Source organism: Rhinatrema bivittatum, chromosome 11 (assembly GCF_901001135.1).
Source record: "Rhinatrema bivittatum chromosome 11, aRhiBiv1.1, whole genome shotgun sequence".
Lineage (NCBI taxonomy): Eukaryota > Metazoa > Chordata > Amphibia > Gymnophiona > Rhinatrematidae > Rhinatrema > Rhinatrema bivittatum.
The window spans coordinates 53,414,011-53,433,287 of record NC_042625.1 but is presented as its reverse complement, the minus strand read 5'-3'; the positions used below and the strand labels follow the sequence as shown (position 1 = coordinate 53,433,287).

General features: G+C 46.7%; 1 protein-coding gene across 2 annotated transcripts in view; it reads right to left on the bottom strand.

The window, feature by feature from the left end:
• The window catches only part of PATZ1 (POZ/BTB and AT hook containing zinc finger 1), a 53,918-nt gene extending 35,051 nt beyond the window's left edge, over positions 1–18,867 (bottom strand). Inside the window, exon 1 of one of the 2 annotated variants that reach the window (XM_029619300.1) lies at positions 17,512–18,867. In XM_029619300.1, the coding sequence (XP_029475160.1) occupies positions 17,512–18,536 (1,025 nt within the window). In that variant the 5' untranslated portion in view covers positions 18,537–18,867. The remainder of the gene's footprint in view (positions 1–17,511) is intronic. The other variant, XM_029619301.1, reaches the window with a different exon arrangement.
• Positions 18,868–19,277: the final 410 nt, after the last annotated feature.

Below are 19,277 nucleotides of genomic sequence, written 5' to 3'. Positions count from 1 at the left end.
AATCGAGTTGGGTCTTCGTGGAGGATCGGGCCTTGTTGGAGCAGATCCCGGTGTGGAGGTAGAGGGAGAAGACTCCCTTTCAGTAGTCTTCGCATGTCTGCGTACCACGGCCTTCTTGGCCAGTCCGGGGCCACTAGAAGTATTGGTCCGCTGTGGTGTTCTATCTTGCGGATGATCCCGCCAAGTAGTGGTCACAGAGGAAAGGCATATAGCAGGATTTCTTGTGGACAGGCCTGGATGAAGGCATCAATCCCTTGGGATTGTGGTTCCCATCTGCACCTGAAGAAGTTGGGAACTTGGGCGTTTGACCGGGTTGCCAGGCGGTCCATGGCTGGTGTTCCCCAGCGGTTTACTATCAACTGGAAGGCTGTGTTCGACAGCCTCCATTCCCCTTGGTCTAGACTTTCTCTGCTGAGGTAATCCGCATTGACGTTGTCTTTTCCCGCAATGTGGGCGGCTGAGATCTCTTGTAGGTTTGATTCTGCCCATGTCATTAGGGGGTCTATTTCCAGGGACACCTGTTGGCTTCTGGTTCCTCCCTGGCGGTTGATGTAGGCCACTGTTGTGGCGTTGTCTGACATGACTGACCGATTCACCCCGGAGTCTGTGACTGAAGCGTAGGCAGGCTAGCCTGACTGCCCGTGCTTCCAGTTGGTTGATGTTCCGTCCCGACTCTTCCTTGTCCCATTGCCCTTGGGCGGTCGGTTCCTGGCAGTGGGCTCCCCACCCTCGTAGGCTCGCATCCGTGATGAGCAGGATCCAGGTCGGCGGGGATAGCCTTACTCCCTTGCTCAGATGGTCTTCTTATAGCCACCACTGTAGCTGGGTTCGAACTTCTTCTGGGAGCTGGAGGCGAACGAAGTAGTTCTGGGACATCGGATTCCATCGTGACAGAAGGGAACGCTATAGGGGTCGCATGTGAGCTCTTGCCCATGGAACCACTTCCAGTGTGGATGTCATGAGACCGAGGACTTGGAGGTAGTCCCACACCTTGGGGCGAAGACTACTTAACAGGTTTCTCAATTGGTTCATCAGTTTTGTTCTCCTTGGAGGAGTCAGAATGACCTTGTCTTGTCTGGTGTCAAACCGGACTCCCAGGTATTCCAGAGATTGGGAAGGCTGCAGACAGCTCTTGTTTGTGTTGACCAGCACCCGAGGTTCTCCAATAGAGTTTTGACTCTATTGGAGTCACCGTAACAAGCTTGCTTGTTACGGTGGTTACTACCCCAAACCAAATAAGCCTGATACTTCACTTTCAATGCATATCCAGCCTAGCTCTCTGCTTCAATGGCAGGGGAGAAAGTCTGATACTTCACGCATATCCAGCATAGCTCTCTGCTTCAATGGCAGGGGAGAAAGTCTGATACTTCACGCATATCCAGCATAGCTCTCTGCTTCAACTGCAGGGCAGGAAGTCTGATACTTCACGCATATCCAGCATAGCTCTCTGCTTCAATGGCAGGGGAGAAAGTCTGATACTTCACGCATATCCAGCATAGCTCTCTGCTTCAACGGCAGGGGGAATGAAGAAAAGCAGATCTATATACAGACAACAACCAACAAGGACTGAATTACATAGTCTGGGTAAACAAATAAGCATGGATGTAGCTTGCTTATTGTGGCGGTTACTACCTCTAACTAAGCAAGCTAGATATTCCACTTAGATGCAGTTCCAACACTGCTTTCTACATTAATAGTGGGGGTGGAAGGTAAATAGAACCAAAAGGTTACTAAGAGCCAAGAGTAACAGATAAGTATGAGATAAAAAAAAAAAAGTGCGAAACTTGCTGGGCAGACTGGATGGGCCGTTTGGTCTTCTTCTGCCGTCATTTCTATGTTTCTATGACTCTGGTGGTCGCCTGATGACTTTCCTCTGGGGATTTTGCCCTGATCAGCCAATCGTACAGATATGGGAGTATGAGGATTCCTTCTTTCTTCAGTGTCGCCGCCACTACAACCATGATTTTGGTGAACGTTCGGGGTGCTGTGGCTAGCCCGAAGGGTAGTGCCCGGAACTGGTAGGGGTGGTCCAGGATTGCAAAGCGTAGAAAATGCTGATGCTCTTGATGGACTGGGATGTGCAAGCAGGCCTCTGACAGATCCAGGGATGTGAGAAATTCTTCCGGCTGTTTCGCTCTTATGACCGAGCATAGGGTTTCCATGCAGAAGCGAGGTACCCTCAGGTGGCGGTTGACGGACTTTAGGTCCAGGATGAGCCGGAACGTCGTCTCTTTCTTGGGAATGATAAAATAGATGGAATAGTGCCCAGTATTTTGTTGATGTGTGGGCACTGGCGTTATGGCCTTTAAGTTGAGCAATTTTCCACTGCCGTCCTCTTGGAAGGGTCGTGGCAGGGAGATTTCACAAATTTGTCCGAAGGACTGTTGTGGAAGTCCAGATAATATCCCTCTTGAATGATTGTTAGGACCTACTTGTCCAAAGTTCTCTCGACCCATCTTTGGTAGAACAGGGCAAGTCTGACCCCTATAGCTTCTTCCTGTGGATGGGTCAGCTGATCTTCATTGCAGGGTGCGGCTGGGGCCTGGACCCGCACCGGTTCCCCTTTTGCTGTGTTTGTTCCGAAAGGACTGGCCCCTGCCTGCGGGGTGAGATTCTTGGTATGTACTTTTGTACGGTTTGAAGCACTGTGATCCCCTGCCCTTAGATATTCGGGGGGAGGGGCGCTGGCTTCTCTTGTTCTTGTCCTCCAGTAGCCGCGGTACTGGGGATTCGCCCCATTTGTCGGCTACCTTATCCAGTTTGCTTCCAAACAGGAGGGTTCCCTTAAAAGGCATTCTCGTGAGTTTCGTCTTGGATGTCGCGTCGGCTGACCAGCTTCGGAGCCAGAGTTGCCTTCTGGCTGCCACAACGGACGAAACATTTCTGGCTGCGGTGCGCACCAGGTCTGAGGTCGCATCCATGAGGAATAATACTGCTGGTTCTAATGCTTCGACAGGTGTGGTGGCGTTCCTGGTCTTTGATAAGCAGGCGCATGTCACCACGGCACAGCAGGACGCGATCTGCAGTGACATAGCTGATACATCAAATGACTGTTTGAGGATGGATTCCAGATGACTGTCCTGGGAGGGAGGCCTGACGGAGTCCCTCGAGAAGGGAGTTCATCTTCAGTTCCCCTGTGGCACTCGTGCCTGGGATAGCGAGCTCTTTTAAGCTGTGAGCCACGAGGACTGATAGTTCGTCTTTGGCGAAGAACCGCCTCATGGTTCGGTAAGGTTCTGTTCTTGGAGGGATTTCCCCTTCCTCCAGGGAGTCTTGATCCTCGTCAGAGGTGTCTGTGTCCCCAATGTTGGGGGCTTTGAGGCGGGCGGGGCACTTCTCTGGGTTTACAGGGTCCTGGGATGTTAGGGTCCTCTGGGGGAGGCTGTGGTTGTGTCATCGGGGGCGCCTGTTGCATGTGGACAAAGATATGTAGGCCTTTGAAGGATTCTACCCAGGAGAAAGATGCTGGGTCTAAATTGAGAGGCGCTACGTCCCCGGGGAGCCCCGTTTGAGGGAGGCTCCCGCTGGGGGTAGCCAGATCTGGTGTACTGTCGGTGGATCCGGATCCCAGTGCCGGCTGTAGGGGACCTTGGCCTGGTTCACCAGAGCCTCCTCGTACTGTAGACACAGGGCTGTGGCCTCTTCGTGCTGCGCAGCTCTAATGTGGCATGCTGGGCAGAGGCCCTGAGCCTTGAGCCTCTTGTCCAGTGGTGCAATGGTTTGTGCGCGTAGGGTTGCTGAAAACTCCGGTTTGTGCGTTCAAGCGTACGAAGGGAGGCAGAGTTATGTGCTCCAGGTGTGCCGAAGTTGTGCATGTAGGTCGGATGAGCGCGCCATTGTGCGCCCGGCACAGTTGAGCGTGTGGCTGTGCTCCCGGCGCCCTTGTGTGCGTCGCTGTGCGCACAAGTGAATTTGTGTGCATGGCTTCACCTCTGTGCGCACGGATCGAAATCGGCAGACAGGGTGGCGATCAAGTGAAAATGGCGACAGCGACCAAGCAAGCAATATGGCGACCACCTTGGAGGGTCTCTGTGTGGAAGGACCCTCGTATTGGACCGGGATCTAGCCCGGATAGGGCTGATCAACCCGGTAGCACTGACGCCGGCTGGCAATCTGTGCGGCTATTTGAGCCTCGGAGACCAGAGACTTTTAAGAAGTTTTCTACCTTACCTTGTCTCGGTGTTTCCCGGTCTCGTTCCGAGCGGTCTCCAGCTGCGGGGGGAGAGGGAAAAGTACCTTCATCGCCGTGCTCGAAGTTGCACCACTGCCTCTCAGCCACACCCGTTGCCGGGGGCTAAGTCCATGCCGCAAACCTGTTGCCAGACCGGGGCCTACCTCTGTGGGATCGCGGAAATCACCTCAGGAATTCTCGACTGGGGGAGGGACCCATAGGTATCACCACAGGAGAGCAGGGCTCATCTGTAGAGGTAAGATTTTTTCTTTGTTTTAGATTTCTATGGTTATAATACTCTAACGCCGTACGTGTATAGAGTCCTGAACTGCTATGGAGAAGGAAAATACTGAAGAGCAGGGTTTCCTGCAGGGGTATATGTACTAGGGCTGACGTCAGATTGAAATCTGACTCAGTCTCCAACTGCTATCAGGAGCACACTATACCCATTGGTCCTGATTCCATCTGCTACACGCTAGGAAATAAGTACATAAGATATGCCACACTGGATCAGACCAAGGGTCCATCAAGCCCAGCATCCTGTTTACAACTGTGGCCAATCCAAGTCACAAGTACCTGGCAAGTACCCAAACATTAAATAATCTCATGCTACTATTGCTTATTAATTAATAGCAGTTTATGGATTTATCCTCTAGGAACTTATCCAAACCATTTTTAAACCCAGCCACATCCTCTGGCAATGAATTCCAGAGCTTAACTGCGCTGAGTGAAAAATAATTTTCGATTTGTTTTAAATGAGCTACTTGCTAACTTCATGGAGTGCCCCCTAGTCCCTCTGTTATCTGAGAGAGTAAATAACATTTACATTACCTGTACAAGTTCTTTCTTGATTTTCCAGACCTCTATCATATCCCCCCCTCAGTCATCTCATCTCCAAACTGAACAGGCCTAACTTCTTTAGTCTTTCCTATATTTGCATGATTTTATGTATAGCTAATTATTGCTTTAATGAGTAATTATATTATTCCATTTTATTATGTACTGTATATTATCCATGCATAATTTTAAATGTAACACTTATTTATACTGCAAAAGTGGTATAGAAAAGAAGTTAAACTAAAGCATGGAATCAAGATCTTTATGCGTTCCTGCCCCCAGCCAAAATGATTCAAAAATGAAGATAAAGGCATAGATTTTGATAGCCCTTTTTATCCACATCAAATCTGTTTTCTGTGGCTTCAACACTTAGTTGTTCAGCAGCTGATAAAGTTAAAAATACTCCTATCCCTGTTCCGCAATAAAACATAAATCTACTGCATCTGCACCTTCAGTCTTTTGCTCTAACAGCATGGATGTTGAAAGTCAGCTTTCTCTTCTACGCAGCTGGCTATTAAACAGGTCGATTCAGTAAAGTCCACCGGTGCGCGCGATGCAGTATTCAAATTAGGTGGCGCAGTAGAAATGGGGAAAAGGAGGCGTTAGGGACACTAGCGCATCCCTAGCGCCTCCTTTTGCCCTGGAGCGGCGGCTGTCAGCGGGTTTGACAGCCGACACTCAATTTTGCCGGCGTCTGTTCTCGAGCCCGCTGATAGCCTTGGGCTTGGAGACCAGACGCCGGCAAAACTGAGCTTCCGGTTTTCGGCCCGACAGCCGCGGGCCAAATTCAAATTTTTTATTTTTTTTTACTCTTCGGGACCTCCGACTTAATATCGCCATGATATTAAGTCGGAGGGTGCACAGAAAAGCAGTTTTCACTGCTTTTCTGTGCACTTTCCCGGTGCTGGAAGAAAATGTCGGCGCTAATTTCTGAAAGTAAAATGTGCAGCTTGGCTGCACATTTTGCTTTCTGAATCGCGCTTGCATACCTAATAGGGCCATCAACATGCATTTGCATGTTGAGGACGCTATTAGGTGCCACGGGTTGAACGCGCGTTTTCCTCCCCTTTCTGAATAAGGGGTAAGGGAAAGCGCGCGTCCAATAGCAGGCTAACAGTGCGCTCCGGAGCGCACTGTACTGTATCGGCCGAAAAGTTAGCTAGCATCAAGAAAATCTTATGATTAAACGCTTCTTTCTGGGGCACATGTCTAAATCAGGACCCTTTTTACTGTGCTATACCTCTCCTGCTTCAATACCTTTCAAGCATTTGTGAATCAGGATTAAAACCTAGTTTGGTCAAGATGTACTTTAGGCACATAGCACCAGAATCCAGGAAGAACACCTATTTTAAAAGTTGTATATACTACCAAACCAGTAGCAATTATAGTGCTGCAGAATATTACATACATAATTAAAATACAAACAATATATGATGCAAAGTAAAAATTATAGTTAACAAGTTAGCCTGTTGGAAATATTGGCTATAAAAAGCAAATTATGATGCACTTGTGTTAATGAATGTCAAACTCTGGAACCTTTTAACGTTCTGGGGAAGATTTAAGTATGCTATAAAATGCTTGCTTAGCTTCAAGACCAAATATTTTCTTACATAAAAATGTCTTTAAAAATTGTGTTTAAAGGTTTTTATCTCCATGGAAATTCTCAAATAATCAGGTAAGGTATTCCAAAATATTGTACCTGCACTGGAGAAAGCTCTTTTCCTTGTAATATCAAGTCCTGCTACTTTCATAGTTGATACATTAAGTAAATTTTTATCTCTTGAGAGTAGATGTCTTATAGGTTTATTTAGTTGCAACTAAATACAAGTCCAGATCATTGAAACATCAGGAATTAGTTTGTACAAGATTGTTAGTACTTTATATTGGACTCAGACAGATCCTGGTAGCCAGTGCAGGGAGGTCAAGTGCGATTAATATGGTCATGATAGTTGACTGTTAAAATGCAGGCTGCTGCATTTTGAACTAATTGCAATGGATGTAATACAGATAGTGGCAAGCCTAGGTATAACGCATTACAGTAATCAAGTTTCGTAAGTATTAGAGGCTGTAGAACTGATCTAAAGTCACAAGTAATCACTAATTGTTTGAGTTTTTTGAGCAATTATGATCTATAAAATGCAGATTTAATCATTTCTGAGATATGTGAATGCACTGATAGATACAGTCACAGGAGAGTGTCCAGTATTACTCCCAAATTACAATTGTTTCTGGTAATTGAAATATTATGACCCTCAATATCAACCTATTCTGGTAATTAATGAGACTGATTACCAATACTAGAAAGAAGCAAAAATTTCTGTTTTTGTCATGTTCAATTTTAATTTAATGTGTGACAACCAGGTCTTTACAGTGTGTATATAACTTTAAATGTGCTAAAGTACCTAGTCCCAGCAAGATTCACAAAAGACCTAAGGGGTCTTTGACCCCTAATTGGAGATTCCCCAGCTTCTTGGGTTGCAAATATACTTCATGCTGAACTTATGAAATCGCCATTTGAATCTCTAGGCACAGCAGAACTAAGCAAGCACTAGTTTCATGCTTTCCACGTACTCAGATTTTCAAGAATCGTTTCAAAAATCATCCAAAATTTCTACCAAATGTGGTCTCTTAATTTCACTTAAATCAATCCATTGTGTGGCCAATATTTTTCCCCAAGATAGCAACACAGGTAAACAGGCTCTTCATAGCTTGAACTGCAGAGGAGCTTTACTGTTTTATTTGGACAGAACAAAGTCTTAGAGGAAGTCTTTAACTATTCATCTCCATTAACCCAGTTAAAAAGGGAGTTTCAATTTCATGGATTTCTGATTATTAATAAGAAATGCAATGAGGCCAACAACTTCAAAACTAAGGTGAAAGCCCTTTAAGTCAGGGCTATGGAAACATATCTTCAACAGAAGCTCAATAGAGATGGACTATCTGCAAACCTGCCAACTAGTCTTCCAACCACACATTCACTGCTCATTGCTGCCTAGAAAATGCTTCACATTAAGAGAGCAGTTTTGGCCAAACAGTTCAAAAAAGCTTTTAACAAAGGGTGGCATGTCACTCTGCTGATATGAAAGTATAACAAATACATGCAGCCCTTACACTGGAAGTCCCTACTTGTGTGAGTGATTGTCCTACTTGTCCAAGGACAAAGCAAGGGTACTTACATGTAAACAAGTGTTCTCCTTAAACAAGAAGACAAATGGGCTACACAATCCCACCCTCCTCCCCTCTAGAGCTGAATATTAGCTTAATATAAAGACTGAAAAGACTCACATAACAGCAGTTCAGCAGAATGCCTGTGTGTGCTCGAAAAAGACTTTTTTCTGGGCTCAGAAGATTTTCATTTCAGCACTACTGGATGATGCCAGCCAGTTGTGTGGCTAATTTGTCCTGTTTACGGAGAACATCTGTTACACGGTAATACACTTTGTTTTAGGCACATTAGAAAAATTTTCTATTGGAAATTTTGCAAGAGAAAAACTTTTCTGGAAAATCCATTTCTCTGGAGTTTGTAATAAGATCCTGATCAGTGTCCTTTAAGGGAGGGCAATACTGCATCACATGTGGCTAAGTCTGTGTCCACAAACCCTACCCTCATACCCCTAGATTCATCAAAATGCTGTAATTTCGCATGGATGACACCTGTGATAAGAAAAAGAGGTGTAGTTATGAGATTTCTTCAATATTCTCTTGCCTTAGCTTGATAGAACCCTGAGAGTCCATCAAGCTAGGGTGTGAGAACATTGAAGAAATCTCATCTTTGTGTCCCTGTCCTCATTCCAAATTGTCAAATCTTCACTGAGGTTTACTGTGCTGTTCGTACGTCTCACTCTGCATATAAAACTGGCCCCAAAACCCTACACCACCACCAAAACATCAACTCTATTTACTAGCTGGCCCTCCTATAGCAGTATAAATAGGTGACTACTATGTGTGCCACTCCAGAGGCTCTCTCTACTCCACTGCTCTCCCTAAAATTCCCAAATTGCAATTTGCAATCTTTAGCGCGAATTGCATAACAGACGTTTTGGACATTTTGCACAGCTTAACACCAGGAAAAAAGTGTGTAGTTATTTCTGGCATTAAAAGCATGTGCTACGCTATCGCACAGTGAGATAATGCCCTTCATTTTTATGAATCCCAACCAAGCCCCTCCCCTTTGAAAAATTTGCATTCACGCCATGCGTTACCATAACTATTGCACGGTGTTTACGCATGTGTTAACACCATAATATTTTGATGAATGACTGCAAGTTCTTTACTAGGAAAGTCAATGTTAACTGTTCAGTGCACTTTGACTTTCAATTCTAAAAGTTATAATAAAAAATTATATGAACATGGAGCAGCAGCCCAGCAAGCTGCAAAAGTCAGCGTGCATGTGTATTGGCTTTAACAGAAAAAAAATGCACGTTACAGGACTTCATTTGTTTTCAATTCTGATTACACAAAGTACGATTATCAGATACTTAAAGAGAATATACACAAAGGACATAGTACTAAAAATCACTTAAATTATCCTCTTAAATTAGAGAGACTCAATAGTCAGAGCTGGAAGGAAAGTAAAAGGACAGTTTAAACTTTTGCTAAAAAAAATTTCTGCAGGCTGTGATGCTTATGGTGGATCAATTTAAGAATTACATGTGTTTTCCAGGTAATGAATGGGTTAGAAAAGAAATAGGGAACTGTTATTTACAGTTTCAAATACTAGGCCTAGAGGACACTCCTTGAAACTAACAGGTGGAAGATTTAAAACAAACCGAGGGGAAGTATTTTTTTCACTCAACGCACAATTAAATGATGGAATTTATTGCCAGAGGATGTGGTCATAGTTACTAAGAGTGGGATTTAAAAAGGGTTTGGACAAGTTCCTGGATGAAAAGTCCATTAACAGTTAACTTGGTGACTCCGGGAAACCCAGAATTTGCTGCTGGGAGTCTCACAAGTGAGCAACAAGAAACTGGATCTACTTTTTGCGATGGACCACCAAGTCAGAATGCTGGCTTGACGGGCCTTGGTCTGACCCAGCATGGCAATTCTTATTTTTTTTCAGATGTAACAGCAAGGTTGAAGGAAGCACAGAGGAGAGGCTACTACTACTACTACTATTAACTAACATTTCTCTAGCTCTGTACACAACTTCAGGAGGCAGTAGAAAGATTGGCATCCACGACAGAAGCTGGTATTCAGAGAAAGTTGGGCAGTAAATGTTAAAGGCTACAATGTATTTGGAGTATCCTGTACAGATGGCAGCTTGTGTGTAGATGAGCACTAGTTTTACATTCTCTCTCATCTCAGGTAAAGTCCATCTTGATCCTGTTGCTTGGTTAGATGGCCATTTGTTCTCAGCAAGACAGAAAGTCTGTTTGCAGGATACAACGTCTCAGTATTTCATCCACAGTAATAGTAAGTACAATGGCGATAATATTGGGTATTAAACTGTAACAAAGTAAAGTATTCTTTACGCATTGAGTCAGAATTCTGAGTACTTGTATGGCATGCTCCGATTCAGTCTGGCCTGGTAGCATAGTCCTGCTGGATGAAGATATTGCAGAGATGTTATATGTTCATCTTTTCTGTCTTCAAATAAACTCACAGGTGCTGGACATCCTGACTGTAAATAACCAGCTTCTATATGGCTAAGATGGATATTGGTTTTGTGTAGGTATCTGAAATAGTGGATGTTTAACTAAACTGCTCACTAACATCCAAACTTCATGAACACATCACACCAATACTTGAAACTCTTCACTGCTTACCAGTCAAATGGTGAATAACTTACAAAATTCTAGTAATAGTCCACAATCTGCTGCACATTAATAGTCCATGGATGAGTTCAATGTTACACTTTTATGCACTAACCAGAAAACTCAGATCAGCTAAGCAATTTCTTGTCATTCTAGCTGCAAAATACACCAGACTCACAATCACACTTGAAAGAGCTTTTTCCATCGCAGGACCAACAGTTATCTAGAATTCCATTCCACTACAAATACGCTCTACAGTGAGCCCCAAAGAATTCAAGAAAGTATAAAAAGCTATTAATTCAGGCTTTCCAAACATAAGTGTCTTTCTCCAAGCATTGAATCTTGCATTCAAATCCTAATCAGCAGCAATGGCTATTGTCAATTTTTCAGTTATGTTTGCTCTTACTTAAACTTTGTATGTTTGCTAAGTAACCCACCCCAACCTTGGAGGGTGCAGGATAGAAAGTTTTTAAACAAACTGTAACTGACAGGCTACAATCAATTACAGGTCAGTGTCAGGTGCACATCTGCTCAATCTTGTGATAGAGCAAATGTATACCTGAGCCTGGCTGGTGCCATTTTCAAAATGGTGCCACTCCGGCCTCAGCTGGACCACCAGAGATTTAATTTAAATTTTCAGAGGACCTAAAGAAAGAGTTGGGACTATACTAGGGATTAGGGCCAAGGCCAGTACCACTTAATTTTTTTAAACTTTTGCCACATCAGGGATACAATGTTACTAGACTTCCAGGGATCCACTCAGAGGCTATGGCAAGGCCCCTTTAAAGAGACAATAGCCCTTGCATGTGGGAGTCACCATTGAATGGTGCCAAGGTATTATTCCCTGCAGTAAAACACTGCAGCTCTGTAAATATAGCTCAGACTGTAAGACTTCTTGGGCAGAGAAACAGCTACTGTACCTCATTGTAACTCACCTTCAGCTCAGGTATAGGCTCATGTATGTTCATCTACCCAAGATGGGTAAAGAACCAAAGAGGAAGATGAGAAAAAGTGATAAATTCTACAGCTGGGATATATCTGTACCTTTATATGCACAAACAGCTGGGCAAGCTGAATGGGCCACTCACTCTTTAATGGCCCTCATCTACTATGGTATTTTGACTATTTTGTAGTTCTCAAAATGGTGCTGGAGTGTTCCATGGTTATATTTTATGAAAAGAAGTTGCTGTTGCTATAGTTCGAATGCAGTTGACAAGTCCTCTTCTGTCCAATTGAGAAATGCCATTTATGTATCAAAAAACATGATAGGGATTTATGCAGCTCCTGATTAAAAAATCCCAGTGTTTACTGGGATTCTGGTGGTTATAATAGCTTCTGGCCACTGTGGGAGATTTATAAGGCGGAAGAGAAGTATTCTGGAAAAATAAATGGCATATAAAAGAAAAACATGTAGGTAGGTAGAGGATGAACTGGTTCTAATTCCTGACCCCATGGCTACCCTCTCTCTTTCTCTGAGCATTTCTTAGTGAACAAATGGACTGTGTGTCAAATATCCTTGGTACATTTGGCACTGAGTGAATGCCTGGAGTACAAACACTGAAAGATAGTTACAAGTGTGTTAAAGGTGGCACCCTGGCTACTCCTGATTAGAAAACCACAAGGGAAAGATTTGGTAGGGACTCGGTTAAGGATAACAACGATAGCGAAGGCAGCTATAAGTTTACGATGTTTAATTATAGTTCAGCATTTGTTTAATAAACATGATTTGAACATTTTGTGTTTGATTTTCTTTGGAAGTTTGTGATTTATGTTATTTATATTGTTTACAGAGAAATCACCCATTCAAACACGATTATGGATGCACACCGCTTAGAAGATATATAGCATTAATACTGATTAAGACTAACACAAGTGATACTGGGGAAAGGATTAGAAGGGAAAATATGTCCATTAAGATGATTAAAATATTTTAATCTGTTGCAAGTCTTCATAGAGTGTAAATTATTAAATAGTAAAAAGATATCAAAGAGCGGAGAAAGGAGAATGGGGGGGGGAGAAAAGTTGGGAAACCACTAGGTTAATGCTAAGCGTTATACCATGTGGGCCTTATTACGATTAATTATCACAAGACTGGTTCAGTGTTGAATGTGGTGTGAGAGTATTCTAGAGCTTAAATGGAGGATTTACTTATACAGTTTTCTTATCTTTGAGGGCGCTGTATTCTCTGTTTAATTTTTGAAAAGCTGATTATTGTGCTCATGCCATTGTTAAATGTATACCTTTACTGTATTTGTTGGTTTCTCAATAAAAATAAATAAATAAATAAATAAAATAGTAAAAAGACTTAATTCTCCCAACTGCTTTATCACACTGACTGGATAACTTGCGATCATTGGAGATGACCCTCAGGTCTCCTTTCCTTTCTAGTTTTTCACCCCCAATAAGTATTGGGCCCTTTGTATTTCTGCATCCTAAATGTAGGATTTTGATTTTCTTGGATTAGAGTGTAGCTGCCTTACCTCTAACCATTTTTCCCAATCTTAATATCAGCATACTTGGGTATACCGAGAGATATCACGGTAGAAAAAGTAAAGTAAAATTGCTTCTCTACAGGCCTCCAGTGAGACCCCACCAAGTGCTGAAGGCCATGTCTACAAAAGGACATTGATAAGGTGGAGACAGTTCAAAGGAAGATCACCAAGGTGGTGCAAGGCCAGATACAGAAAGAGCTAAAGATGTTCTCAGCAGAAGAAAGGAGGGAAAGGGATGATACCAACATTCAAATAAAATAGCAGAAGAAAGCATTTTCCACAGAATGAGTAGCTCAAGGACAAAGGGTCATCATATGACGCCGAAGGAAAGGAAGCTCAAAAGGATCATGAGAAAATATGTTTTTTTACTGAGGATGGGGAACCAACATGCAAACATAAGGGAAAAAGCAAAGGGTGACTTCTACAGCCAAGTCCCAGCAAAAGAACGTCAAGCAGCATTGTCTGAATTATCAAGGCTCCTCACTCAGTAAAAATGTTGCTAGCAGTAATTTGTTATGTGTTTTGACAGTTGCTTGGTTTTGATTGCAAATTTTACTAACCTTCTCATAAGGCTTGGTGGGCAACTATTGGAAGTGGCAGTTACTGCCATAAGAAGCTTGCTAGGCAGACTGGCTGGGTTATCTGGTCCTTTTCTGCTCATTACTATGTTACCATGGAACACCTAATACAGACTTCAAGTGTAGCATATAAAAGCCAAAGGAGTGGCAGAAATCAAGCATAAATGAGATAAGCAAAAAGGGACTGCACTGGGAGGAAGGAGAAGACCACAGATTGCGTAAGACCTGTGAGAGCATAGTGGGCACATATAAATGGCCATTTTCTGATGATATTTCGCCAGTTTCTTTTAGGACTACAGTCTACAAATGGGTTTGGCACGTACCACGACAGGAATGAACTGCACTGGTAAACCAGAGTAAACTGGCACAACCAATCTCTCAAATTTGAGTGTGCCAGAGAGAGCTTCTTTCTATAGTTCACAGAGTATAATATATACAGGCAAGACAAAGGTATTCTGAACTTTTTAATTAAGCATGTAGCATCCAATACATTTGGAACAATTACTGTATCTTTCTGCCACATTTTGTGTTCTTAAATTCTTAAGGGTAATTGTGTGCAGCACTCCCCTGCCTGTGTGCGGTATATGATTTAGCGGCAACCCTCTCCTTGTGCCACAAATCCAATCCCCTTCCCTTCCCTGTACCCAAGGCTACCAGCAACCATCCCCCAAGTCCTGTCTCCCCACTCACCTGGAAAAAATCCTTCTTACAGTTTTGGCACATATAGGGATTTGCAACTGCACTTCTTTTCTTTCATGTAGAACTCCCCACCCCCAAACTCCTGGAGCAGCCCTTGGCAGAGCTCTGGCACATTAAGGGCTTCCCCTCTCCTTTCATGCGCTGAAACCTTTGGCATACCTCTGCTCACATACTGCTTTTGCTGTCTATCTTCCCTCACCTACAGGTCATTACAGTACGGTATGCTCAGCTGAGCGCACCATTGAACACCTATTTTCGACACGCTCCTATTACCCTTTAATAGTGGGTGGAAAACCGGCTGCCAAACACCCCCCCCGAAACTAATAGTTGATGAGCCTATTAGTTATTCACCTAGAATACTGAAAGTAAAATGTGCAGGCGTTAACTCAGAAAGCACCAGGAAAAATGTATAGAAAAGCAGAAAAACTTTTTATGTAAACCCTCCGACTTATTATCATTGCGATATTAAGCCAGAGGCACCAAAAATACAAAAAAAAAAACAAACCTTCCCACCAGTCGGCAGGTTCGAAAACAGACACTCAATTTTGCTGGCATCAGTTTTCTAAACCCATGACTATCTGCGGGTTTGAAAACCGGCACCAGTAAAATTAAGCCTTGATTGTCAGACCCGCTGACAGCCACCACTTCCACTAATAGGGCACTAAGGACGTGCTATTGTCCCTAGCGCCTCCTTATTAGCACCTGGCCTAACTTACATTTAGAATCACCGTCAGGAAAGCGGGCGCTCAACTCGGAGCGCCAGCTCTCCTGCATCTTTTATTAAATCGGCCTGCTAGTGAAGCCTTTGGCATACCTCTGCTCATATACGGGCAGATTCAGTATGGTGCGTCCGGCCGAGTGCACTGTTAGCCTCCGTTTGGCCTCGCGTTTTCGACACGCTATTTTGACCCCTTATACGGTAAGGGGTAATAGCGTGTGGAAAACGTGTGGCCAACCCCCCCCCCCCCAAACTAATAGTGCCCGCAACATGTAAATGCATGTTGATGGGCCTATTAGTTATTCCCGCGCGATACAGAAAGTAAAGCCTGCCCAAAGGCAGGAGTTAATTTCGGCCGGCACCGGGAAAGTGTACAGAAAAGCAAAAAAAAAAAACTGCTTTTCTGCACACCCTCCGACTTAATATCATAGCGATATTAAGTCAGAGGTCCCAAAAAAAAAAAAAAAAAAAAAGTAAAATCTGCCCGCGGCCCGGAAGACGGACGCTCAATTTAGCCGGTGTCCGTTTTCTGAACCCGTGGCTGTCAGCGAGTTCGAGAACAGATGCTAGTAAAATTGAGCATCAGCTGTCAAACCCATTGACAGCCATCGCTTCTGTCAATAAGGAGGCACTAGTGTCCCTAGCGCCTCCTTACTACCTTGGGCCCTCATTTAAATACTCGATCGCACGCCCAGGATAGTGGCCTGGGCGGGCGTTGTAGCACCGGCTCTCCCGCAGTTTTTACTGTATTAGCCCGATAGTGCTTCCGCCCCCTATCCTTCCTCATCTATAGGTCAATCCAGTAAAGTGCAGCCGCGTTTACCCCGCTCCTAACCCGCTTTCTACTCACTTTCCGGCCGCGTTAGCCCTTCCTGCGAGCCACAATCCCCTTTAACCTACTCTTACCACGTCCTTAAATCCCCGGGTAACCCCTTCTGCACGCGGCATGTATATTACATGTAAACAATCGAATTAGCTATTCCCTACCATCCAGTAACGCGCACCCCGACTATCGCTTTTTTACCCTGCCGTTTTGCCGCGTGTTTAACCTGCTAACTTACCGCCTACCCTTACCCCTGCATTAGAGGCAGGGGTAAGGGTAGGCGGCAAACTTTCCCCCAGCCCCCGCTCACCTGCCCTGGCCGCAGGTCTCCAGGGCAGCCCCAGTCCTCTCCCCTCCTCCCGAAGCAACAAAAGTGAAAAAAAGCGAAAAGCGAAAAAAAAAGTTGCAAGAGAGAGGGGAGAGAGGACAGGCAATCCAACGCTCGGGATTGCCAGTCCTCTCTCCCCTCCTCCAGAAGCAAGGCGCGAAAAGCAGCCTTGCTCCGAGAGGAGAGAGGACTGGCAGTGTAAAGAGACGAAGCGATTTACTTTTTTTGCAGCCCCCCTCCGGAGACAGACATCGGCGAGGACGACCGCGGCTCCCCTGCCTCCAGCTGCCCGCGAAGATAGACGCATCGCACGAGCGAAAGCGGCCCCTGTGCGTGCAATTGGGCCACTCAAGGCGTGACATCACGACTTTTGGTGTCACGGCATGTGACATCACGTCTTCAGCGGCTCATTGCACGCACAGGGGCCGCTTTCGCCCGTGCGATGCGTCTATCTTCGCGGGCAGCTAAAAGCAGGGGAGCCACGGTCGTCCTCGCCGATGTCCGTCTCCGGAGGGGGGGCTGCAAAAAAAGTAAGTCGCTTCGTCGCTTTACACTGCCAGTCCTCTCTCCCCTCCTCCTGGAGAAATGCTGCTTTTCGCGCCTTGCTTCGGGAGGAGGGGAGAGAGGGCTGACAATCCCGAGCGTCGGAGAACCGTCCACTTCCTGGTACCTGTCATTTCAAATGTCATTTGAAATGACAGATACCAGCGTGTCCGTGAAGCGTTAGGCCTGCACACCCAGGTTACTGTATAGCGCTCTATACAGTAAAATGGGTTGCACGGGCCTAACACTTCACGGACGCTTCTTAGACGCAGCTTGCATTTGCAAGCTATTTACATACAGGATTGAGAGGTAGGTGAACTGGACTGTGCGTGCGGCAACTGCGGGTGCGCCGGGCACTAACGCAGCTCTTCCTACCACTTGTTACTGGATTGACCTGCTAGTGAAGCCTTTGGCATAGCTCTGGCACATGTAGGGATTTCATTCTTTTCACCTGAAGAAGCTCTTACAGCAGCTCTGGTTTATGTAGAGCTTCCCCTTCTCCCTCCCCGCCTCACCTGATGAAGACCTAGCTATAGGTCTAGCACATGTGGGGCTTCCCCCCTCACCTGGAGAAGCCTTTGCCGCAGCTCTGGCACATGTAGGGCTTGCCCACCGAGCCGTCGTGCGAGCGAACGTGGTAGGACATGCGGTCCTTGCGCTTGAAGCGGAGGCCGCAGACCGGACAGGAGTAGGGCTTCTCGCCGGAGTGCGACAGTTTGTGGCGGTTCAGATGATAGACGTCGCGGAAGATCTTGCCGCAGAGCTCGCAGGCCACCTGCTTGCGGGTGCGGTTACGCTTGCGGGGCGCCTCGTCAAGGGCGGGGGCAGGCGGCAAATCCCCGTAGCCGAGCTGCAGACTGGTCACCCCGTGCTGGGCCTCATGTTGGCGGAGGCGGCCGGCATCCGCGAAGACCTTCCCGCAAAGGCCGCAGGGCAGGAGCAGGGGCGGGTCGCGGCCGGCGCCCAACAGCACCGAGTCCAGAGAGTTGGCCTTGCGGGGCCGGCCGCGGCCTCTCTTGCCGCCCAGCGCCGCGGCGGAGAGGAGTTGCGGAGAGGGCGGCGCGGGCAGCAGCGCGGCTCCATCCTCGGGCAGGCCACTTAGGTCTGCAGGGAAGCCCAGCTCAGCGGTGGGCGGGCGCAGCAGCACGGGCGGCGGTGGCGGTGGGGGTAGCAGCAGCGGCACGTTTGACTGCTTGATGACCTCCTGGCAGATCTCGATGACAGAACGCATGAGTAGGAACTTGGCCGCCGTCATAAGCTCAGGGAAACTTTCCAGCCGCACCACGATGCGCGACGTGTAGGCGAAGTCCAGGATGTCGCCGAACACCTTGGAGCTGATGGTGTGCATCTCCAGCTCGCGGCCTGGCCCGCCCTCGCCGCCCAGCACCGACTGAAAGTAGTCGCTGCAGGCGGCCAGCACAGCTCGGTGGGCGGGAAAGCTCTCATCGCCCACGCGCAGCAGAACGTCGCAGAAACGGCCACCATCCTTGCGCTGCTGGTTCAGGTTGTGCAGCAACTCAGCGCTGTGCCGGCTCACCTGATACGTGTAGCACGCGGGGCCGCACGCGCCGCCCTCGCTCACGCGCTCCATGGCTAAGGGAGGGGGAGGAGGAGGAGGCGCGCCGCGCGAGACACAGAGAGAGAGAGAGAGAGAGAAGCTCGCGCACGCGCGCTCGGGAGACGGGCGAGCGAGAGAAAAGCGCGAAGCGGCAGAGGACTCGGCCCGCGAGGAGAAGAAGAAACGGCGGCCGCGCCCGGGAGCGGAAAGAGATTGCTCGCGCTTCTTGCACTATTGGAGGCCTGGGGAAGCCGCTCCGCCGGCGGCTCTCAGCCGCCCTCCCTCCCGTACGTGTGTGTGAGCAGAGAAGAAAAGATGGCAGCGGCTGCACTTCCTCTTGCACTTTCACCCCGGGGGGAGGAGAAGGAGGGGGGCGATACCAAAACACCCCCCCGCAAAAAAAAAGAAAAAGAAAAATACCGGGAGAGGTTCGCGCCGAGCTGAGGCCTCAGCACGAATCTGGGCCAGCGGCCTCCCACAACTTTCCATTCACTTTCTTTCTATATTTAATGTTCCCCCCACCCCTATTCAGCGCTTCCTTATTCCCCCTCCCCCTGGCGCTCCCCTGCCTCTCTCCTCCCCCTCCTCAGTTCTCCCTCCCCCACCCTGTAGCTCCACGGGAAAACCCTCCTGAGCGTCAAAGGCTGGCTCCCCCCTCCCTCCCCAGTAATCTTGTAAACCTGGCTTTCCCCCTCCCTCAAAAGCCGGCTTCCTCCTTCCCTCCGTGTCCTGCAAGACACAGAGCGCGACAACCCCCCCATCCCTGACTTGCAA